The sequence below is a fragment of the Haliotis asinina genome, chromosome 14 (genome assembly GCF_037392515.1).
Source record: "Haliotis asinina isolate JCU_RB_2024 chromosome 14, JCU_Hal_asi_v2, whole genome shotgun sequence".
NCBI classification, from domain to species: Eukaryota; Metazoa; Mollusca; class Gastropoda; order Lepetellida; family Haliotidae; genus Haliotis; species Haliotis asinina.
Genome location: NC_090293.1, coordinates 21,692,862 through 21,717,931, shown reverse-complemented (window position 1 = coordinate 21,717,931; position 25,070 = coordinate 21,692,862). Strand labels below are relative to the sequence as shown.

At 39.4% G+C, this 25,070-nt stretch overlaps 1 protein-coding gene and 1 pseudogene across 2 annotated transcripts in view; both read left to right on the top strand.

The window, feature by feature from the left end:
- Positions 1–25,070, top strand: part of LOC137260701 (sulfotransferase 1A1-like) — a 189,664-nt pseudogene that overhangs the window by 249 nt on the left and 164,345 nt on the right.
- The window catches only part of LOC137261645 (transmembrane protein 117-like), a 34,531-nt gene continuing 21,001 nt past the window's right edge, over positions 11,541–25,070 (top strand). The window contains exon 1 of one of the 2 annotated variants that reach the window (XM_067799424.1): positions 11,541–11,590. Coding sequence is in view for 1 of the 2 variants with exons in the window: in XM_067799423.1 (XP_067655524.1) it covers positions 12,269–12,373 (105 nt within the window). In the remaining variant the exon portion in view is untranslated. Of the gene's footprint in view, positions 11,591–12,099; positions 12,374–25,070 lie in introns of those variants that run through there. The other variant, XM_067799423.1, reaches the window with a different exon arrangement.

Sequence of the window (25,070 nt, the reverse complement as noted above, 5' to 3'; positions counted from 1 at the left end):
CCTATTCCCAGCTTTCAATTCTTAGATAAAGTTGGTTTATGTCTGTCTCCATTCACAGAGCAGACTTTTAATGTGTCAGTAATTCTCCAATTATATTCTACAACTCAAATTGTGCTGTTGAGTAGGAAATGTCCCTTGCGTTGATTGTTTACGTTGAAGCAACTGTCCATGCAGTTGCATGGATTCTAGACCATTAACTGGCGAAATCTGACTGTTGTTGATACCCTTTATTTTCCACACCTTTGTCAGTGGAAACGTTTGTGGATCCCCTTAACATGCAGTCTGGGGTCAGAATCCTTCCATTCAGCTGACCAGTTACGCCAAGAGTGGACACAAGCAACAGACGGGAATGTGAGGTAAATAATAAACGTCACGTTGCAGCTGGATTAAAGGCCCGAAGACCACTCAAACACTCACGTCTGACACCAAGGCATATGCAAGACCGATTACTCAGAGCTAGACAAGGTCACAGCAGGAACATTCGAACTTGGTTGGCAAAGGGGTAATTTGGAGTCACGCTACAACTTGCATGTTGTTGCACTGGAAGACAAACAACAACACAGAATTGGGTCCCTTTTTTTATCTCAACCTGACAGAGCATGTATGGAATAAGACTTGTGGACAAGTAAACATGTGAAATGTGACTTGTGACACCTGTGCCATCAAATACTTCCTAGTTCACTGTTTGTAATGAAGAGTCACGCGCCCTACCTTATACTTAAAGGTTTTCCATTGTGCCACAACTTTGTTAAATCTTTATTTGCCTAAACATTGCCGTTTGAACATTATGCAGATTGAAAGGACCCCATAACGACTGGCGTTTGTCTTTGTAACAACATATAGTGTTTTAGAAGTATTGGCTGATAGACATCCACCAATGTGCCATCTTAAAGCGTTAGCAGTGACAATGGCACTTCATGTTCCATAACGTCTGAAAATTATGGAGTTGCTTGACTTTTTACCTTTAGTATATTATTCAGAAACTACAAAAAGCACGAACAAAACATTCTCCATTACAACAAATACCTCTAAAATAACGTTTGCTGATACGGCGGTTAAAACAGCAAACTGTCAACTCGCTGGAAACTTTAACCACAACGCGATGGAAAGTATGTTTGCTGAGTGTGAACAGCAAATGTAGAATATGGTTTGATATTTCGACGATAATTGAAGAATTACTGAAGCAATAAAGCCTGTTCTGTGACTGAAGACCTAAAATAACTATATCACAGAATTGCCAGCTGGAAAAAGGCACATCTGCTGATGAGGATGTTATATAAACCAACTTTATCTAAGAATTGAAAGCTGGGAATAGGCGCAACTGGTAATGAGGATGTTATATCTCGTGTTCATTTTTCGCGATCTTGTTTCTACACTCAGGAGGATGCCCTCGTTTAACGCGCAATTGCAATAAATGTTGAGGGTGTCGAACTATTATAGAAAGATCTGTAAATTTGTAGACTCGTCTGCCAAATGGCAAAATATGATATACTTGCAATATTATGAAAATGCGATGGAAAACCTACCTTTACGCTTGTACCACGTGTTCTTCTTTCACTGTCCATTTAGAAGTACATTTTGTGTGGACAGCATTTCCACTATGTCACTAGTTTTGTCGATTTTAAGCTCATATGGTTAATAAATGAAGGCTATTTGATTTTTTTGCCGACGGCTATGAGACGCGTGTTCTTTTCTGTCGTAGTATTCACATATATTGAAAGGCCGACTTCCGACCAAGCTAGCTATACATAAAGCTGAAATACTGTTTCCTCCCTTTAGCACACATGAGATGAAGAGCCAACATGGGCATACCATTTTAGGTTCAGTGAGCAAATAATGGCGTTAGTTGGGTAGACAAAGTTCACCCGAAGATTGAAAGGAACTTTAATGTATTGGCTATTGTGTATAGATATTGTTTCGTTTTGTTGTTAATTCCAGATTTGGAGTATATGTTCCGGTAAGAATGCCCGTTTCACTTCTGTGTGTATTTGATATAAAGCCTCAAGACCGGAGAACAATAATTAAGGGGTGCCGTACAAGATCCACGAGTTATCGCTGAAATTACACAGAATCAGACAATACAAAAGCAGAACATTTATCAGTTCTAATGCAGAACATCTACCAATTCAGAAACATTTATCAATATAAAAACAGATCAATTATCAATACAAAAACAGAATATTTATCAATGCAGAAATAGCATTTATCAATACAAATGCACTATATGTTTTACCCAGATCTTTCTACAGAAACGTATGTAAACAAACAGGTTTTGTGTAGGGGAAATGTTATCAAACAAGTTGAATGACTCTTTATTATAGTAAGCTTTAAATTTTGGTCAACTGTTGAAACCAGGCCACATGCTTATAAAAGCAATATCACGGCCAAAAGAATGGGTCTTTTCAGTCGTTATTTCTCGGCACTAATCACTGTGCAGCAGAGGTGTGTGCGTGCGTGTGTGGGGGGTTTTTTTGCGTGCGTGCGTGCGTGCGTGCGTGCGTGTGTGTATGAGAAGTCATGTATTTAAACTGAAACTGTTACTCATAACAAATCTGTCGTAAGAGGCGTCTATCGGGATCGAGTGATCAGTCTTGCAGACTTGGCCGCTACGTAGCTCGATGCACATGGTTTGAATCACTGGTTTGTCTCACCCAAACTGGATTATTCCCAGATCGCCCTTACATGTCTGTAATATAACTGAGTGCGGCGGTAAACAACAAACACTAAACGAAAGATAACAGGACGTCACTACCAGACTGGGCTGTTTGCTTACCACAGCCACATGACTCAAATTTTGCTGAGTAGGCGTTAAACAATCCTGACAATAGTTAAGTCTCAGAGAAAACCATTGGTCCATTGGTGTGCATATTATATCATAACCGTGTGTTCACAACACAAATTATCTTGCGTTTATAGGTTGATGAAAACGAAAAGCAAAACGTTGTCTTTGTAGAAGATAATGGAGGCAACTCTCTTCGAATGCAGCTATTCCAAGGAATGCACTACCACTGTTTTTTCAAGCCAAGCATTCTGCGACAGATCCAGTCCGTGAGTCTGAGACAAGAGGATGTGCATGTTTCCGCCTATCCACGAACAGGTGTGGTCATTCGTATTACATTAGACATATGACGTTCTGAAGCACGGCGGTGTTGTGGGTAAAACGTTCAATATTAAGCGAGCTGAGTTTAGTTTTACGCCGCTTTTTGCAATACTCGAGCATTATCATGGCGGGTGAAAACAGCACAGGGCATCAAACATTGTACCCATCTTGGGAATAGAACTCGGGTCTTGAGCGTGACGAACAGGGATAGACACTAGGATAGCCCACCGCCCCATTTTGTCATTTATCTGTCGCTGTAGGTTTGTAGTATGATGCAACGTTCAACGACGTTCCAGCCATGATCAGGTTTGTTTGGGTTTTCAGCAACCCATGCTTGCCGGGTGGTCAGGCTTGCTCACTTGGTTGCCATAAATCATCGTATCCTAACTGCGTAGTTTGATGCCCTTGATGTTGATCACTTGATTGTCTGGCCTAAACTCGATTACTTACAGACCACCGCCATATGACTGGATTATTACTGAATGTGGTGTTTAACAACAAATAAACGTACAAAGACTTGAATTGCTCGAAGGGTCAGCGTCACTGAATACGTGTCTTTGTTCTCAAGGGACGTTCATCACAACATCCATCACCAGTCTGCCTAGCCTAGATTCGTTAGCTTAGTGATTCCGACTATGGTGCTAAACAAAAAGAAGTAGTACTCAGTCTTAGGCTGGAAGTTATTGAGGACTGCCACAGAAGAGGCAAGTCCGGTCAGAAACCTCCGGTCAACACCATCCAGTGCAACAATACACTGAATATCTAACCGCCTCCAATAGTTGCTTCGTAACACAAAACTCCCTCACTAAATATGTAAATAGTCTCATAAATAATTCAGTGGCGTGTCCTCAATATCATTGGAATAAAAACAACAAATATGAACATATCGCTAATATCTATTTTATTTTTCTTTATAAATAAAATTGTATATTTAGAGTATTCATGTAATTTGGCTTTGAGATATTACCACAGAACACACGAGATTTACCTCCAGTTCATGTTAAAATTTAGATCAGATGGTTCTGTTTTCGGTTTAGCTAACGTTATTGTAATATATTTGTTATATCTAGGTAAAGTGTACATTGATTTGTTCCATCCTGTGTGTAGTAACTGGAGTATACCGTCAGTAAAAAGAAACGCAACGCTTTCGAAGCTAACGTGTCTTTTGTTGCTCAGTATATTTCAGTGTGTCTGTGCTGTCACAAGCGACAGTAAAATCTGTGCATGTTTTTCTCTTAAGACCGTAACCGGTTTGTCATACCAGTGGCGATTCCTGGTTTCGGTTTGCGCGTGATCTGCACGTGGAAGTTCATTATAAGTGACAGTTTCTGTCAGTCGCTCTGAAGAGGGGTAGCCTTATGGTCAGACAGCATCACGATACACTCAACAATATTTTGCTCTTCTCATATAGGACCACAGTACATCACCAAAGTGTATGTCTTCTTGTGTTTCTTGTGTTTTTGACACATTTCATGCTACAAAAATATTCATTGTAATGTTATTACCCGGTATGTTTCCCACTTAATGCACATCAAACCGCTATTTTCTGAATTTCATAACGTTTATGGAAATTATCTTGATATTTCTTTCCTGAAAGTTATGTTCAGCATAATAATTTGAGCGATATGTATGGGAATTTTGGTGGTATTTACTTGAAATTCTTCATGTGCTTTCACATTAACATGTTCATGAAAGTAGGTTTAAAGGAACACTGGCTTGTATAATCTAGTGGTACGTTGCTATAATGTGACCGTTCAAAATACATGTGTTAATGTATTGACTTAGTTGTTTATATGGACTTATGGTCCCCTTAATTGTCACAGCTTTTTACCTTACACCACGCTGTCATTATCAAAGTCCAGTGATCATAAGTCCCCAATCTACCAACCATATACGCATGTCAGCAATGTAACTTGTACCGCTAATAAAGGTGATGACTGGAAGTGGATTTTGGGTTCGCTATTCAGCAGAGTGTCTCTTACTGTCATTTATTAAGTATTTCGAGGTTTCGGTGGCGATTATGTCTTGTTACCTTCTCGAGGACTATTTATGATGAAACGTACAAGCGTTTTGCTTTCAAATTTATTTCAAACAATAATAAAATGTGTTCCCACAGGGAACTGTAGAGGTGAAAGTATTTTGTAGCTACATATTCACTTAAATCAGGTACTCACTGGACCTTTGAAATGGTGTCAATGTTGTTGAACGGTAGAGCCGAAACAATTCCCAAGTATAAGGGACATAATCAACTGGAATTTGCAACAAACGAAGACTTGAGTTGCCTCCCTTCACCTCGTGTCATCAACACGCACCAATGGCTGTCCAACGCGCCAGCTGATTTGAAAAGGTTGAAATGCAAGGTCATCTACCTGGTCCGAGATTCCAGAGACGTCGCAGTGTCGTTGTACAATGCTTATGCAGACTGCAAGTTTTATGTGAAAAAGAAGGGCGCTTTTGAAGACTTTCTCATTTTGTTTCTTGAAGGAAAGGGTGAGACCAATTGTTGCCTAGGGTTAACCTGTTCGTATTATTTTTCCAAATTAACACTACGCCATTTTAAAGCAGAGGCTCACATCAATTATTTATAATATGAAAAAGTGACGTCACTCGATTCCAAATTTTACTGACTTACAATAAACAGTACAAAGCCCTCTCTCTCCTGTGTTGATATATTTGAAACCATAATATATAAAGTACATGAGAGGCAATAATTTCCCAGCATTTCACTATATAACTAATTATGTGAAATACTCCAAACCTACTTATACCAAACGAATGTAACAAACCACTGGTTCCAGTAATCAGCGTTGCAAATGTCCGTCTGCCCGACCTTCCGGGATTTTTACACATACTGCGATAAAAAAAAAGTAAGGGATCACACGAAAGCACAAGTGTTTCTTTATTTTCTTCCAGATTTCTTCACAAACTGTGCGATACAAAACTTATTAACAAACCTTGGAAGAAAATAGAGGAAACTTGTGCTTCCATGTAATCCCATATTTTCCCCTCAGTATATATACATGCCGATATATGTTTACAGAACAACAACCCGATGAAAGATTTTTTCCATTTGTCTTCTGTCACCAGTTATCAGAAACAATAAATCGACTATGCTGCGAACGAACATTAATCGCATATTTCTTCCGTTTTTTCTACAGTTGATATGACTGACGTTTTTGACCACATTCGAGATACTGAAAAAGTTCTTCAGTGAGAACCCAGACATTCCAGTGCACTTAATGATCTATAAAGAGACAACTAAGGTAAGAGTTTGGGTACTGTACGAAATTCTATGTGCATCCAAAGCTGTCAACTAAATTCAATGTTCTGTGCGTTTGTGATCCTCTGACCTATGGCCCAAAATTTAGACAGCCATAACTTAGACACCAATGAATGGGATTAATTATGACAACACCCATGGTTGAAGTGCAGCAGTCCTAATTAGTGTTCACCGAACAGTCCTAATTAGTGTTCACCGAACAGTCCTAATTAGTGTCCACTGAGAAGACCTAGCTTGTATTGATAGAACAAGGCAGGTATACACGCATGAAGACGCCTTTAAAAGATTGGATTTGTAAATTTTGTTGCAGCAATTATGTTGAACATGAGGTACACTTTCTCACCGAGTGTAATTTAGATTCAGACCTTAGATACTATTTATGGCAGGATATTAAATGATCTTCAGCGATGATTTGGGAAGCTTGATTATGTCCATCCGTTCAAACAATACTAGCATTTAGTAGTACAAATATTTATGACCGTTGCAACATCTCAAAGTCAGGGTTGGAATAGACTCATGCTTGCCATAAAAAGCGACTAACGGGTTCGGGTGGTCAAGCTTGCTTACTTGGTTGACACATGTCATCGTTTCCCAGTTGTGCAGATCGATGCTCATCACTTGATTACCACTCACTCTGAGTATGTTGCAGGACACGGATCTAGCAGTGCAGAAGCTCTCGGGTTCACGAGAAATGACGATTTGTGCCGAGCGATTGTAGAGAAGTGCACGTTCTCACGAATGGTCGTGGACAAGGATCCGTATTCCCGAAAGGTGGATGGTAAAAACGTCCTGTACAGAAAAGGTAAGACAGATGTGTAAAGGGCGTGAGGCCTGGCGAAGGCGTGAGGTCTGAGCCTTGATTCCATAAGCCTTATGTCTGCGTTGGGTATATTTGAATTCTCAATTGAATATTCCGACCATGACTGTAGCGTCGGACTGCGTAGTCGAGTCTAGACCAGACAGTTTAGTGATCAACAGCATGAACATCGATCTAACCAACAGTGGTACGATGACATGCATCAGGTCAGCCCGTCTGACCACCCTATCCCGTTATTCGCCTCTAACGTCAAATACGCTTCAAAAACGAAACGCAAAACCCAAATGAAAATTTGGTATTATTCAAGGACGTGTAGATCAGAGGAAAGCAAAGATACATGAATGAAATTATGTGGAGCAGTGCATGGCTCTCCTGTCCTTATTACTGCTGTCCACCAGGTGGTGTTGAAGTCAGTACCTCGTATGACCACCTCCAGCTGCTACCACTGCCTGACACCTCCTGGGTACAGGTCGAATCAGTTGTATGTTTTGTTATGGAATCCTTCTCCATTCCTTTTGCAGCATGTGGAACAACTGTTGAAGATTCTGTGGTGGATTACGACGTCGACGTTCCTGTCCTTGATCTGATCCCAAATGTGTTCGATTGGGTTTAGATCCGGTGATCTGGGGGCCAGGGGAGGGTACTAATGTTGTTAATGGCCAAGTAGTCCACGGTGGCACGTGCTGTGTGGGACTGTGTGCGTGCCTGGCACTGTCCAGTAAATTAAGAGCTGCCGTTGACGGTCAACAAGGTGAAGGACGTGCGGACGGAGAAATGTATCGATTGGCCGTCACATTGCCTGGACAAGCACAAGTTCCGATCTGTGGGTGTATTCACCGAATCTGTCCACCTGTCTGATACAGTTAGAAACAAAACGCTCATGTCGTCGTCTGTGTGAAGGAGGGGACGACCTCCAGACGTTTGCCACGTATTCCTACTGCTCGGGGACTGTTTCTATAGATACATACACACACGCACGCACACACACACACACACACACACACACACACACACACACACACACACACACACACGTACATACATATACATACACACATACAGACACATACACACATACAGACATACATACACACACATACAGACATACATACACACAAACACACATATACACACATACATACACACGCACATACAGACATACACACACATACAGACATACACACACATATACAGACATACACACATACAGACATACACACACATACAGACATACACACATACAGGCATACACACACATACATACATACATACATACATACATACATACATACATACATACATACATACATACATACATACATACATACATACATACATACATACATACATACATACATACATTCACACACACACACACACACACACATACATACATACATACATACATACATACATACATACATACATACATACATACATACGGAGTTTCTGAAATATTCACACGACACGGATCCTATCCAACATGCTTCACTATTATCATCAGGGAGATAACTTCCCCTTGAACATAAAGTGAAACATGCTCGAGAATATCCGTGTAGTGTGATTATTTCAGAAACCTCCTCTTATATATGGACTACTGCACTCTCGCTATTCTCATCACTTTCTTTATATATCCCATCTTTCTACTGACTCAACATTCACCTAATGATGGCGCAAGAATTAGCTCTGAAACGCCATGTAAAAAATAGAAAGAAGTTGTTATTCAAAGAACATGTCAGGTTCAAGTTCGTACAGCTGCTAAATGCCTTTAAAAGTCCCTAGTAAGGTGATCTACCTTCAGCTGTTGCCGATCTATAGCCTGTTTTCATATTATTTTTCATATGGTTAAAATGTTTTAGATTTCATTACTAGTTCTGAAATATCTATCGGTGATGGTCCAGTTGTTTTACTGCCCTTCGTAGACAGGTGTTTATAATTTATGTTCAATCACTATAAGTCTGTTACGATAGTCACGAAGTGGCTGAGATATGGCCGATGTGACTTAAAACTTTAACTCACTCACTCACTCTCGCTAGGATTATCATTCATGATCTACATGCAGTTGCTGGAGATCCATAGTCCGTTGTTTTTATACTACATTGTCCTAATTTGAAATCCAGTTTTAGACATATAGATGCTAGTTTTATTTTTTGTGTCTGTGATATTGCAGTTGGTTATGCTGTCCTTTGTTGACATTTTGTTTGTTTGTGATTTACATGTACATGTACGTGTATGTATGAAGTCATAAACCTGTTTTGGTCACGTTATGGCTGAAATATTGCCGATATCAGTTTAGATTTTTAACTCATTCGAAGAAATAACGATGTACTCCGGAACGTCGTTATCCTCAAAATAATTAATTTGACATCCATAATTTCTTGTATATGGAGTTCATTGAATGGTCTCTGCATCTTTGTGCTTTTATAACTGATTGTAAATAAACCGTAATATTTTGTTGTAACCATTTCTCTTATTAATTGATTACATATACATGATTGTGTTGCTGACTAAACAACTCGTTTACTCATTTATGTGTTAGTCTAGTCACACTGTAGTGAATGAGTTTAGTTTTACGGCGCACTCAGCCCTTCTATGGCAGCGGTCTGTACATAATCGTGTCTGGAACAGACAATCCAGTGATCAACAGCGTGAGCATCGATCTACCCATTTGTGCACCAAACTCTTGAACAGGACTAAATTGATTTCTTAAGACTAGTTTGTGTACAGGTCAGGTTTGAATATGACAATTAACAAAATCGTCATGTTAAGATCGATTCTGACCCGTATCTTCACTGGAACAGATTGAATGGTTTAGGTAAAGCTTAATGCAGTATTGTCTCTCAGTAGGTTTCGCTGTACTCCTATATATAGACCATACAGAACTCATTTCATAAACTTGTTTGTTTTAGAGCTGAGTGAGTTTATATTTTTCGATTGTTTTTGGCAATACTCCTTTAATATCACAATAGAATTGATTTCACACCTACCCATGTGAGGACTCGAACCCGAGTCTTCGGTGTAACAGGCGAACGCTTTAACCACTAGACTACCCACTGCCCCTTGTGTTTGGGCACGGAAACGTGGCTCTGCCAACCCCTTAAACCTTCCAAAATTTAACGTTTGTGCAGTTTACAACATTTGCTGCATCTAAGGGTTTATAGGGTTAACTTCTGCCTTGTACCTGCATCATCGGTTTTATTGATACATCATGTGTGTCATCCTTCGTCTGTTACATTATTGACGTGTGAATCAATGGAATGACAAATAAGCTTTTACGGCTTATTGCATGGATCGTTGTATTCCGTAACTAGTGTATTAAAAATAGAATAATAGTGAAAAGAAAAGGCAATTACAATGTTTCAGCTAAATACCCCAGTTTGAATCTGTTTGATGAACCCCGTTTTGAGGCTATCGGTATTTAATGGATGAGTTATCTTTTCAGTATCTTTGATGTTCATTGTCATGACCTTGACTTGATGTTAGCAAACAAATGGGACAAGGATTATAGCTTCTTTGTGTATTTTTTGTGGAAGAGCCGTCATTTAGCAGCTCTGGGCAATTGTTCAAAAGACCAGTCATCTTCACAATGATGGGGGTTGCAATGGGTGGTAGTTACCTCCCCTAGACCGTTAGCCCAGGGCGATAAATTAGACGGATTAGCCAAGACTAAGCGGTGATTTAGAGATTATCCAGAGATGGACTGGCAATCTCACATTCAATAAGGGGCGTGTGGTGAGCTCGTGTTTGCTGGGAGGTACAACCGACGTAGAATAGTGTACGTTTGACTTAACATAATTATAACATTTATTTTTGATACTGATTATCTGTGTGTTTCTATTCTCATTATAATTAAAGCCATGCATCCGTACCTCAAACTAAATAGACTTCAGACGTATACATTCGGTTGAAGTGTAAGTCTTATCAAAACTTCATAAATAAAAAGCCTCGTGTTGCTACGGATGTGCAGTGTGGTGTACTCTCATAAATTTTCCATCACCACTGTAATAACATAGATTACACGCTGTAAAAATAATCAGATTTAACCCTTCATGCACTGTACACTAAGAACATTAGTAGGAAATAGTCACCGTCTGTTAATAAAGACGATTACACTTCTTAAGTTTCCCATGCAGTTATTGTCAACATAACAACATTATCCACCTCACAAAAACAAAGGCCTGCGGGCACATGAGAAAGCCAAGCCAAGGGACGATTAGAATATGTTTGAAGTCGTGATGAATGTTCACGGGTGTCTGACTGCTTGGAAATGAGAAAGCTGTATTTGCTAAGCCTGCCTTAGATTTGGGTGAGTCAGGATGACACAATATCACCACCATCTCATACCGAGTTAAACGCTGCCAGTTATGTCCACGCTGAAACGAAATGGCAACAGGTAAGGGTATCAGCCATATGGCACTGAAACTTTTGTCAGTATATCCCAGGAATTTCCAAATATTCAGAGCGAAGAGGTTCCTGGGCATTGTGGTCTTTCTGCATACCACAATATTCTTCAGTTACAGATTGCATGATTCAAATTGAACAATTTGTAATCAGCTTGACAATGTTTGCTGTATACTGTATTGCCAAAATGTGTAAATCGACTTCAGGTGAAGGTGGAGCCTCCTTTCTAAAGTGTAATGTATTATTGACCTCTCGTGACTGCGTGCAGCAAAATGTTTTGGCAGGGAGACTATATGTTGTTGTAGATTATCCCCTGGTTTGGGGGATATCGTTTGTCATTGAGCATACGGTCTTGCTTATATTGAACTGCATGGACATTTTTAACAGTATAAAATTTCTAGAAATTTACAGAAATATATATTCCAAGTGAAAAGTACATGTTGTTAAAACGCGCACCTGCTAAATCTGAATTCGGTTCCGAAAACAGTACGCTTTTCTTACAAACCGGTTTAGGCTGAATTGTTTACAGTTTTCGTCAGTGTCAACAGATTTCTCAACCAAGTCATCTTATCGTGTGGGCGGAAGGGGCTTAAGCTAGTTATGGCGTTCAGGTACAACACATCGTGAAATACTGTTTGCTGGTGGTGTTTGTGGGACAATACTCGGGCCAATGACTGGAGAGGGCGAGGTACAGCAGTCAGGCCAAGAGGTGGACAGGGTGAAAACATCGCCGGCTGTTAAATCCAACGTCAACAGCGAGACTGCACCGACTCGGGTATGTCCTGTGTGATCGATCAAACATCAGTGTGACGTCCGCCATCTCATGGGTTTACCATGTAGATACATATCTGAATGTTTGTTTGGCCTGTCTTGTGTTAACATGTAGGTGTTTACAGGTCAGTGAACACGATCTCAAGAAGAATTCCTGCTGTGTACATCCTTCTTGTTTTGAGTGGTTGGGTTCTGTGAACTACGTTTAGCAGAGAGACCTGATACTTCATGGACAAGTTTTGGATAGTGACGATTAGTGTATCTTATGACAAATACTTATAGTCAGCCGTTGCCACTAGTTTATTAGTATTAATTTAACCAATGTTTAGTTGGTAATTCGGTGAAACAGATGATTTGATGAAAATGATGGTGAAGTTAATATGTTTTTTTACCTGCAGGTGCTATACAAAATTGATATCACATAATAAGTTTCATTAGAACAAACATCTCTGTAACCATGAGTTAATTATATTTTCAGTTTTCACATGTACTGATTTACAAAATATGTTAAACCTTTATCACATTAGCCTGGAACGTCCATCGGTTTTGATTTCATTGCTGCAAACCATGTTTGCAATAAAAGGCAACTCTGTCATAAGAAGCAACTAATGGGATTGGGTGGTCAGGCTTGCTGACTTAGTTGACATGTCACTGGTTCCCAATTGCACAGATCAATGCTCATGCTGTTGATCACTGGATTGTCTGGTCCAGACTCGATTATTCACAGACCACTGCCATATAGCTGGAATATTGCGTAGTGTAGTCTAAGACTAAACTCACTCACGCACTCACTCACTCAATGTTTTCATTGCTCTACATTTTCTCATGAATATTTGAATTGTCATGTCAAGGTTTGGATTTGGTCATGGATAGCTAAGTAGACTAAGGGCCTGTGATATGCTGTACCGAGTTCTATCCTTGAATTGCCATGAACCTGCCTGTTCATAGTCAATCATAGTTTTACTTGTTTATAAACTTATGTCAGCCTCATGGTAGCTAGTTTCATAAATCCATTTCTTAAACATCAACGAGATGCACAGATCATTTCAGGCTTTTTTTCAAGTTCAACATAAGGGCAAATCTGAATACTTTTCACTGCAACATTAAACCAATATCAGTGTGTATACAGTTTACATTCAGAAAGTTATCACTGGGCAATATTGACAGATATTTACCGAATACATGGTATATATTTATTACTCCTCATGAAAGGTCTGTAAATGTTGTAAGTTAATTGGATGAAACTATGTATAATACAAGTGCATTTGATGAGCACACCTGAAACAATTTAATGATTATTTCAAACTATACTCACCTTCCTGACACATGCTGTATGTTTCAGTTGATACGTCTATAATGAACTATTGTTATAATGAACTGATATAAGTGGTCCCTTTGAGTTCATTATAATCGTAGTTTGTTGTGTACATATAAATACATGACATACCGAAATCAGATTTCACTTACGCAAATGCCATTCTCTCTCTCTCTCTCTCTCTCTCACACACACACACACACACACACACACACACACACACACACACACACACACACACACACACACACACACACACACACACACACACACACACACACACACACACACACACACACACACACACAAAATGTTTCTTCTGTCTCCTTTGTTGTCCTTTTTGCCTGTGTTCATGTTTATTTCCTTGTAGTAATAATACTTGCATTTATTATGTGCAAAGCTCCATTCACTAGGTGAAAGTTCACAGCACTAATAATCAAAGCACAGCTCTAAAGCTCTTGATATTTTTGAAAGTTGAATCTACTTTTCTTAAGCCTTGTTCACAGCACTAATAATCAAAGCACAGCTCTAAAGCTCTTGATATTTTTGAAAGTTGAATCTACTTTTCTTAAGCCTTGTTCACAGCACTAATAATCAAAGCACAGCTCTAAAGCTCTTGATATTTTTGAAAGTTGAATCTACTTTTCTTAAGCCTTGTTCACAGCACTAATAATCAAAGCACAGCTCTAAAGCTCTTGATATTTTTGAAAGTTGAATCTACTTTTCTTAAGCCTTCTTAATTGATGCAACCAGGATGTAATATAGCCTGAGTGTTGTATACAAATGCTAGTGGCTATCTCCCTTCAACCAGGAACTGACCAATCCCCTTATAGGTCAGTACTTTGTCAATGTCCACATAACTCACTGATGACTGTGTGTGCTGTACAACATCGGTGAATTTTTCTGTGTGTTAAGATTTAATTTAAGCTCTGTTATTTGGAGGTATAGCTCAAGGAAACTGAGTTGTATGTCAAAACAAGTCATATCTATAGTGTGTGTTTTTGAATTCTGCTCTGATGGTGATGGTGGGGTAGCCTTAAGGTTTATTTGTTCGCTTGTCATATCAAAGTCCTCGGTTCCATTGCCCACATGGGTACCATGTGTGAAGCCTGTCCCTGTCATGAAATTGTTGGAATATTGCTAGAAGCTGCCTGAAACCCAACTCACCTTGGTCAGATGAAGAGGCCCTTAGTATACTGCTGCTCAGATACACACCATTAGTTGTTTTGCTTTTATTTGAACGACTGACAGAAGGAACCTGGTTCAACACAATATGGATATGAGTGATCTGATCACAAAAATGTTTTCAACTGATGGAGAAACAAATATGTTACATCCAAGAAAAAATTCAAGAATACAGTTAATGTTTATTTGTATTGGAGTGATTTTATAGTAATTATTAAATCCTACAGTACATTACACTGTTTTTTTACTGAACATTACTCAAAAATACTTTCCATAAAAATCTAAAAATGACTTATTGTGGGTACCCAAGACCCTCACCCCGTAAATACCTCCTGGAGTTACCTGCACACTTGTACATGTGTATCATGCATATTCAGATATGCCTTGTCATAGCAACAATTCAAGAAAACATAGTCGTTTCATAAGTACAGTACACAACATGAACAATAAGCATGACTTGGCAATCAGCAGGGTGTAATTATGAAGTCATGAAGAGTAACAGTAGTGACAGTCACAGTCGGACAGCTACATATATCTTACAGGGACAGTGTATAGAGTAATGGCAAGGAAAAGTAACATGCTCCACGTGGTGAAAATATTTGGCATATCATGTTAATGTGATTATAGTGGACTGGTGCACGTCTGAATGGACACAGCCTGAGTATGTCAGTGTCATGCTTTCATGGCTTATGTATGTATATTAAGGTCTAGGTTTATTTGTTCATTCTCTGCTGGTTGCCTTGGTAACTGACCTAGTTTTTTAGTATATGATGAGATATGAAGCTTCACCTTCTTGGTTGAGCAGGGTTCATCACATAACCTGGTTTGCTGAGAGGTGTGACAAAGTGAATGCGGATCTGTCGGCATTGGGTTGTCTCGCCCTCCCCTGTCAGAAACAACAAGTGGGAAATATTTCACATGTTCATATTACTGCAGCCAAAACAGGGCTCACTTTAGTGCTTTGTTACTTACCGTAGTGCAGCCCAATACTACAAAATGCAGCCTTGTTATTAGCCTAACTTCCGCCAGGAGCAAGTAAATTTTTCAGTGGGTAAACTTCTCAAGAAAACACCAATATTTGGCTGGTGCAGCTAGGTTTTGATCTCAGGTAGCACCTGGTGCAAGTAGGTTAATATCTCCTAAATCAAGCCCTGCTTAAACCGAGATAGCCTTGGTTGCTATGGCAATCATGTAAGGGAAATCATGTCAGATGGTTAGTTTGTTTGTATGTTCCTGGCGAAATATTTGGACATATTTAGCATATATGGAAATAGCCATCAACATGTATGTGATCATCTGTAGAAGGATTTAGTGTTTGTGAGTAAGTATTGTTGTCTACCATGTATATAAACGTTATAGCAATGATTGGGTATTCCAGAACTGGATTTCACACTGTACACATGTGAGAATCTAACCCATATTGTCTGTGTACTAAACAGTTGTTTAACCACTATGCTACCCCCAACTGCCTCTAGACATGATAGAACTGACTTGGGTAGAGTAGGCCTTCAGCAACCCATGCCTGCCATAAAAGGCAACTAGGCTTGTCGTAAGAGGAGACTAACGGGATCGGGTGGTCCGCTAAGACTCGCTGACTTTGTTTACACATGTCCAATTGCACAGATGGATACTCATGCTGTTGATCACTGGATTGTCTGGTCCAGACTCGATTATTTACAGACCAATGCCACATAGCTGGAATATTGCTGAGTGTGATGGTAACCTAAAATCACTCTCATGTGATAGAACTGTGGAGTGTATGTGCAGCAGGCGACCATGTTGGGAGTTGTTGACAGTTGCTGGTTTCTTTGGGTTGTTATAGTTGTCTTCTGTCCAGAGGGAGGTGGGGTAGTCTAATGGTTAAGGCATCTGCCCATTATTTAGAAGACCTGCGTTCAGTTCTCAACCAGGGTACTATGTGTGAAGCCTATTTCTGGTGTTCCCTATGGTAATGTTGCTAGAATATTACTAAACTTGCTCTCTCTCTCTGTCTCTCTGTCTCTGTCTCTGTCTCTGTCTGTCTCTCTCTTTCTCCTTTCCCAAGTGACTTTGTGTAGGACTAACCTGTGTTCATGTGGCAGTGAATGGGTACCTGGTGGGATGAGATGCATATCAGTATACTGAACCTTCTGTTGCCAAGTGAGTTGTACACTCCCCATGGAGATGGGAAATACAATATTGATCCATTAAGTTGAACCCTCCATGAATATATGAGTTAGAAGTGGTGGTACCCGATGCATGTTTGTCATAAGAGGCACCTTACAGGAAGGAATGGTTACATTCATTTACGTGGTTGATACATGTCATTGTATTCCTATTGCATAGATCAATGTCTATGATTTCAGTAAGTGGATTTTCTGGTACAGACTTGATTACATGGCCACCACCATTCTATGGAATAGTGTGAAGTATGGCTTAAACAGCAAATATATTATGCAGGTTAACTTTAGCACACTGAATTTGAGCAGCGATTGAAATGTCATATTATTTTATGTTTTTTAAAAACTAGGGACCTGCTAAATTCTCAACTTTGATCTTATACAACAGGATTATAACAAGGACCCTTTAACAACTTGTTTCTTGTTATCTACTGTCAAATCCTGTTGAGTCAAATTGCTTGGGACCAAGTACTAAATTCGACTTACCGAATAGGACATAGGTATGTCTATGAGGGTAGACTGAAAGATGATAAAAAATTGAACAATTCCCTTAGTATATAAATATGAACACATATCAATACTAGCACAAAGAAACACAAAGTCAGCAATCGACAGATGCGTGGCACTAACCTGACTTTTGAACTCACCCATCAATGGCAGGGAGGTGTGAGCCGTGCTGGTTTGTTAATTGGATCAGTTAGCTACATCAGTTAACTTCTCATTGACTGAGTTCGGCTTATGTTTACAAGATTGCTGTTGTTTGGATCTCATGGGTCTATATTTCCTTCATCGTGTGTATTTATGAGATGAATTTGTGTAACCGGATATCAAATGAAGATCACTGTAACAGGGAATGGTTGGGACCAACAGGTACTTCCAGTTATGCGTAATATTTGAGATGCCAGCATTTGCCTCATAGGGATTTGACTGTAATAGCAGACCTGTGTAAATCCAGCTAGGGTCCATGCATATAGCAAAAGTACTGTAAGTCCCCATGGTCCCTAGTGAGGTGATCTACCTTCAATTGTTGGCAATCTATAGCCTGTTTTCATATTGTGTGGTTCTGTAGAAATTTTGTTTTTATGATTACATGCTAGTTTTAAGGTTACATATATCATAGTCTAGATATTTTCTGTCATTTGTCGACAGATATTTTTGATATACAACTCAGATAGTCACAATATGGTGGAAATATATAATAGCATGTCAGCTTCAGCAAGTCTTAGAATTTAACACTTTGGTAAAATCCACCGTTTATGGCGCTGACAAAATTAGGAACATAATTTGGCATTAGGCCAGTGCTTAACACCTTGGAAGAACTGATGATATTTTCAACACGGACACCCAGATTCTCAAATTCACCTGCCGACGATTCGGTTAAAATGTAGAAGTGTTGTATGTGGGAAAATTTTGTGGGCAGGCACATTTTGGTCAGGCTGGCAAGTCTTACATCTTACCAGCCGTGTGGTCTAGCTGAAATTTTGGGGGGTTTCATACTTTGTTCTTAGTATGTTGTTGAGGGTTTATTTCAAAAGGCAAAGTTGTGCTGAGGACTTGCCGAGTATCTGACTTACATTTACCATGTTTATATATAACTCCCTGTAATTACAGCCAAATGCTGATTCGTAATTAAGCAGCTTGACTTGATCATCTGATTTTGTATCATGCTGTTGCCATGGTTACCATTCTGGGCAAGATTAATGTCTACCATCTTTCATCACCTATTTGCTAGGGATGACAGTGATTACTGAAATTTAAATCGTCATGTGATTTTGGAAGTATTGTCATGGTTAATGTCTTATGATAGAGTTGAGTTGTAGAAACAACAGGAAAGCTATTATTCCTGGTCAACCTTTGGTTTGACTTGGTGCTGCTGGGCACATCACTAGCAGGGCGTGCTGAGTTGGCACATTGTTTTTGATGTTGTTGGTCCAAGTAAAACAGCGGTTAAACTTAACACATGTTACATTTGGGATTACACCTTCTTAGTGTAGTACAGATTGTAGTTCAATTGTTGGGTAAGATTACAAAATCGGATACCTTCTGCCATCTTTGAAAGTAGGCAAATTTACTTTTGGTTAAGGTTAGCGAAAGGGTTAGGGTCGGGATAAGGCAAGGATATGGTTTAGGTTAGGTTGATTTGATGCTAAACAAAATGGCTGGTGTACCCTTTTGTGTGTTTTTAGCCTTACCCAACAAATGTACTAGAATCTGTACTTGACTAAGAGAGTGAGCGCAATCCATTATTCAAACACACACTCTCAGAGTCAGGCATCTAGCTAACCGCCAGCACACAAATTCAGCTGCCTAACCCATTTAGCCACCACAACTGACTTTGTGCTTAGCTAAAAAAGTGTAATCTCAAATATAGAATATGTTACGTATGTTAGCCCTTGGATGATACTGCAGTGTAATATTTTTATGGCAATATTACACTTATATAATACCGCTAGATGTATGATGTCATCATGATTCATAGTTTTGACGTCACAATGCTAATGCCACTGTTGCAATTGTACTAGTCCTTGCCTGAGTCACAGAAAGCTGAGAGTGATCACACTCTAGGTTTTTTTATCAATTTATGTAGGAGAGTAATAAACAGAATACTAAATGACCTGTTTAATACCATTTTTATGAATGATTTGGTATCAAACAAGTGAACGTTTGATTGAATTGATGCAAAGTTGTACTAAATGGACTCTCAATCCCTCTTCCGGCAGAATTTTATTTCAAGCGTACACCATAGATAGAGGTATGTCCACTGGAACACCCTTTATGAATATTCTGTAACTCAGCTTGTGATTGAAACAAACACTGACAACACCACATGTGACAGTTTTTGATGTATTGAGCAGTTGTCATTCCAGATATGGCAAGTGTTCTCTGTTTGGAAGTTATTCATCCTGGAGCTTCAGTTATCAATTTCAGACAAGGGTTAAAAAGTCCTTTGTTGCATCAGGAGGAAGTTACAGTGAGAGCATATGTCCCAATGCGTATAATATAGGCCAAAATATTGTTGAAAATTTGCGGCATTGTGCCTTTAATGTTTAAAGCAAAGCAAGCAGGTTCCACAGCTTATGTAGCAGATTAATCCGTATCCAAAGCCATGTATCTTTTTTCACATTATTTGACTGGAATCAAGTTTCAGTGTTGCTCAGTACTCGAGATATAATAGGCGTATAGGAACGACTGATAAATTAGAATATAAATGAAAGTCCTGAAAGATGTCCCTAGCCGTTTATGTGCTATTCAGCTAAAATTCCTAATACAGCAATATTGATTGTGTTTACCCAACAATATCCACGTTTACCATACAAACACATTCAAATGTCTATTGGGTCATTACTAAAAGTGGTATTGGTGAAATGCCATTCTTTGTAATCTTTCACTGCTGCATGCACTGCACAATTAACTGTTGTATGTGATATTTGCCCACCTTTCCATTGAAAAGTCAACGATATTTGTGACTATATGTTTTTCTTGTTTGGCAGTCACGTTGAAGAATTCTTGTGAGTTTGTAAAGCTACTCATGTTTAAAGACTTATTATCTTACATCATACATAAATTTTAGCTTTCTGACTGGCTGAGGACTCCTCTATTATCCTCACTGTGCTCCACTTACAAGTGAGTGACATTTTCTGGTAATTCCTTATCTTAAATAACATTGAATGATGTATGATGTATGGAAATTACCGATGTTTTGTAAATGCAAATAGATGGAAGGTAGATGACTCTAAATCTGTTCTTCTTATCTGAAAAATCTACTGATGGCTACATAAAGATTTGTAGCTGTGCTTCAAGCAATTCAGAATTAACATTGATGTGTTCAGTAAGATAAAGACGTTGTTCACTGGTCCCACGTTCACTGATCCCACGGGACCCATGGGTTGATGCACCCCGAATGTTTGTTGTTTGGGCTCAGGGAACATAAACAAACATCAGTGAACACCTTATAATGTCCTCAGAATGCATTTTGATAGGACAATGGTCAAGTGTGAGATCACCAAGCCCAAGTTCCAGGTTCTGTTCCTCATATCTGAATCCCCTTCTTTGTCATGGTTTATATCATCCCAGGGATATGTGTCAGTCGTCTCATGCCTAGGTAAACACACACAGTAAACTGTGGTAGTAATGCATGAAAAGGTTAGGTGGGTAAGGTGCACGTGATACGCTGCTTTTCTTGTCAATATTCCAGCAGTATCATGAAAAGCGACGTGAAATGGGCTTCACACACTGTACCCATGTGAGGATTTGAACTGGCATAAAAACTAAGTCCCATCCGTGGCTTGTACATTTATCATGAACTCTGCAATCTGGCACATTGTCTAAACCAGATTATTTCTTCAGTCCCAGTGAGTGCAGGTTTAGACAGCTTCAATGGTATAGCCTTGGTTTGCCACCTGCTGTTCGACTAAATTGCACAGCATGGCGCAAATTTTTATTCAGTCTCATTTCGTTTGGGATGGCAGGGTGAGGGGGGGTGTTATCCTTGTATACAAACTAAAAATGTCATATTGGTGAGGTAACCCACACGTCCGGAGCTGAAAAGGGATTGCACATAGACTGCTAGAGCTGATAGTGTGATATGAATGGCATGGGAGTGATTGTTTTATAAACAGTGTAGTCAAGGGTCAGACAGACTACCGTTGACTCACAGCAGAAAGCAGTCTACTGGGCTTTAACCCTTTGGTTGTAGATCACTGGATTGTAAGGTTCAGGATGGGCAGTGGGGTAGCCAAGTGGTGGAAGGGATTGCTGTTCACACTGAAGACCCGGGTTTGATTTCCACGTGGGTACTATTAATACTATGTATACAGCCCTTGTCTGGTGTCCCCCAATTTAATGTTGCTGAAATATTGCTAAAAGTGTCGTAAACTCTGAACCTCTCTCTCTCGATCTCAATCTCGATCTCGATCTCGACCCGTAAAGGTCCAGGGTAGAAAAGGCCTTCAGCAACCCATTCTTGCCATTAAAAGTGACTATGCTTGTCATAAGAGGCAACTAACAGGATAGGGTGGCCAGGCTCGCTGACTTTATTGACAAAATTATGTCATCGGTTCCCAATTGCGCCAGGTCAATGCTCATGCTGTTGATCACTGGGTTGTCTGGCACAGACTCGATTATTTACAGACTGTCGTCATATAGCTGGAATATTGCTGAGTGTGGGGTAAAACTAACTGCTACTCTCGCTCTCACAAAGAAGTCTATTAGTACAGTGATCAGCATGGTTGTTCATAATAATATATATTATTTTGACAGAAACAAATAACTCCTTTTAAATTGAAAAGGAGACTCAGTAAGAACTCAGAACCTGAAGAAATGTAGACTTGCTTCGTTCAGGATTCACTCATTACAGCGAGGGTTGAACTGAGGGGAAAATAATGCAGTTAAGGACTGAAACACACTAGCCTAATATCCTGTAGTGTGGTATAGATTTCTCATGGGAAATCTTTAAATTGTTTGTAATGAGTCTGAAAGTAGCTTTGTACTGGTTATGAATCATTCAGTGAGATATGAACTCTGCTTTGGTAATAGAAAAGCACTGCTGGTGCCTCAATATGTTCTGGGATGCCATTGAATATGCTAGTTACTGCTGATGTACTGATAGGTACTGATTGATGCAGCATGTTGAAGGCGATATAGTTTCTGTGTCAACTTCATCACTCTGTAAGTAAGTGTGGCATGGATATATCCAGAAATTGGGAAAATTTACCTTGTGCACAGTCAAAGGAGTTCTACCTTGGCCTCAATGCTGCATGACAAGGTACTTTCTGCAGATAGTCCTCAGATCATGAACATATGTTAGATGTTTTCAACTGAGACATCTTGTATAGAACTGGGTCTTTTTGGCTATATGAGGATACTAGGAATACTGACCCGTGAAGGTCCCGGGGTAGAATAGGCCTTCAGCAACCCATGCTTGTCATAAAAGGCGACTATGCTTGTCGTAAGAGGCGACTAACGGGATCGGGTGGTCAGGCACGCTGACTTGGTTGACACATGTCATCGGTTCCCAATTGCGCAGATCGATGCTCATGTTGTTGGTCACTGGATTGTCTGGTCCAGACTCGATTATTTACAGACCGCCGCCATATAGCTGTAATATTGCTGAGTGCGGCGTAAAACTAAAATCACTCACTCACTCACTCACTAGGAATACTGCTTCCAGCAAGTACCAACAGATTACCTGTGACAATCTCAGGTTGAATTGGTCCTTAGTAGCCTGTGCTTGTTTCAAAATGTTTCTGTATTGGGTGGTCAGTAGGGGTGGGTATTGCAGAGAATTTTCATATTGCCATATATTGTGATGGGTTGAAATATGTTACAAGAAGTTTTTTAAGCAAAAATAATTCTCAGGAATAAATAATGTTTTATGTGTAAAGCAAAACCACAACAAAGTCACAATGCCTGATTAAGCTTAAATAATAAAAAAATAACTTCTGGTACGAAAACAGGAAATGTATCTGAAGATTTGCGAGTGCTACGAAGTTCTCCGAATGCTGTTTTTTTTATCAGCATATTGCAGTACGTATTGGTTTCATGTCTGAACCAGTGAAAACGGTTATACTGCACAGCCCTAGTGGTCAGGTGGTCTGGCTTGGTCAATTTGTCTCATCCTGTCTCAGTTGTAACTGTCAGTCATAATGGATTGTGTGGTCTAGTTTCATTTCTACACATTCCATGGAAAACTGCTGAGTTCAGTCTTCAACAACAAGCAAAAACAAACACACACATGCATACACACAAGGATGTAAGAACGCACTCACACAAGAACACACGCACACTCACTGAGCAGAACTGTGAGCTACAACCTGTATTCATATGCGTTGCTTTTTTTTTGTGATATGCTTATCAGATTGTTTAGTATGTATATCTTACATAGATATATGTATGATAAATAGGATTTTGCTGGTAACATGTCACTAGCATTTGGTTTTGTCTAAAGTCTGTAGGAAGGCAAGAATACACAGCTGTTAGGATATATATGTGAGTGCTCATGATTAATTTGTTTGCTGTCTGCCATAATGCCATGAAACACGTATCAACATTGACTATTTAACATCTGGAAAATGAGCACAGCCATATACGACAGTTTAAACAAGTTACCTGCCAACAGCCACAATCACAGGGCCATGAAAACATATAATTATTTCACTTCTGACACAAATAATAAAACCAAAACAGTTCCTGAATCATTTGTTTTGTACATACAGCTTCGTAAGTAGTCATAGTGTATTTTGGAAGAAATGGGGCAGCCCAGTGATTATTAAGTGTTTGCTTGTCACATTGAAGTCCCAGGTTTGATTCCACTTATTGCAACAATGTGTGAAGCTTTTTTCTGGTGTCCTACGCTATGATATTGTGATATGAAACTATGCTCACTCAACCACTCACTCACTCAACCACCCACTCAACCACCCACTCAACCACTCTAGACTACAAACGATCTATGGGTATGGTAGGGAAACTTCATGATCTATCTTCCAAAAGCTTCTGGTTCCTCAAAACATTATTTGCATATTTTACCAACTCAAAGTGTTCAATAAATGAGTGTTATTGATCATTAAGTTGCAGGGTACCTGATCAGTAAGACTGATAAGACCAAAAGTTCACATGCTTGCTCATTCTTATGAGATAACCTAGCTGAATTTGTTTATTAGGTTCATGTCTGATTTTCTGTATTCTTACCTGTTTCTTGCTGTCACCCCAGTGTTACTTTCAAGTGTTTATTACTCACCCATGGAAGAAACTGCTGTGTAATATTTTTACGGCAATATTACACTAGTGTAATACTGCTAGATGTATGACGTCATAAGGGTTCAGAGTTATGACGTCACAATGCTAATGCCGCTGTCGAAGTGGTACTGGAACTTGTTTGACTCGAGGAAAACTGGAAGTCCTCACACTGGAGCAGCAGTTTCTATCGATTTGTGTTGGAAGTAATAAACAGAATACTAAACTCACTACCTTGAAATACCATTTTCATTAAACTCGTGAAAGATTTAGTTTCAAACCCTGCTTTCGCTTGTTTGATACCAAAT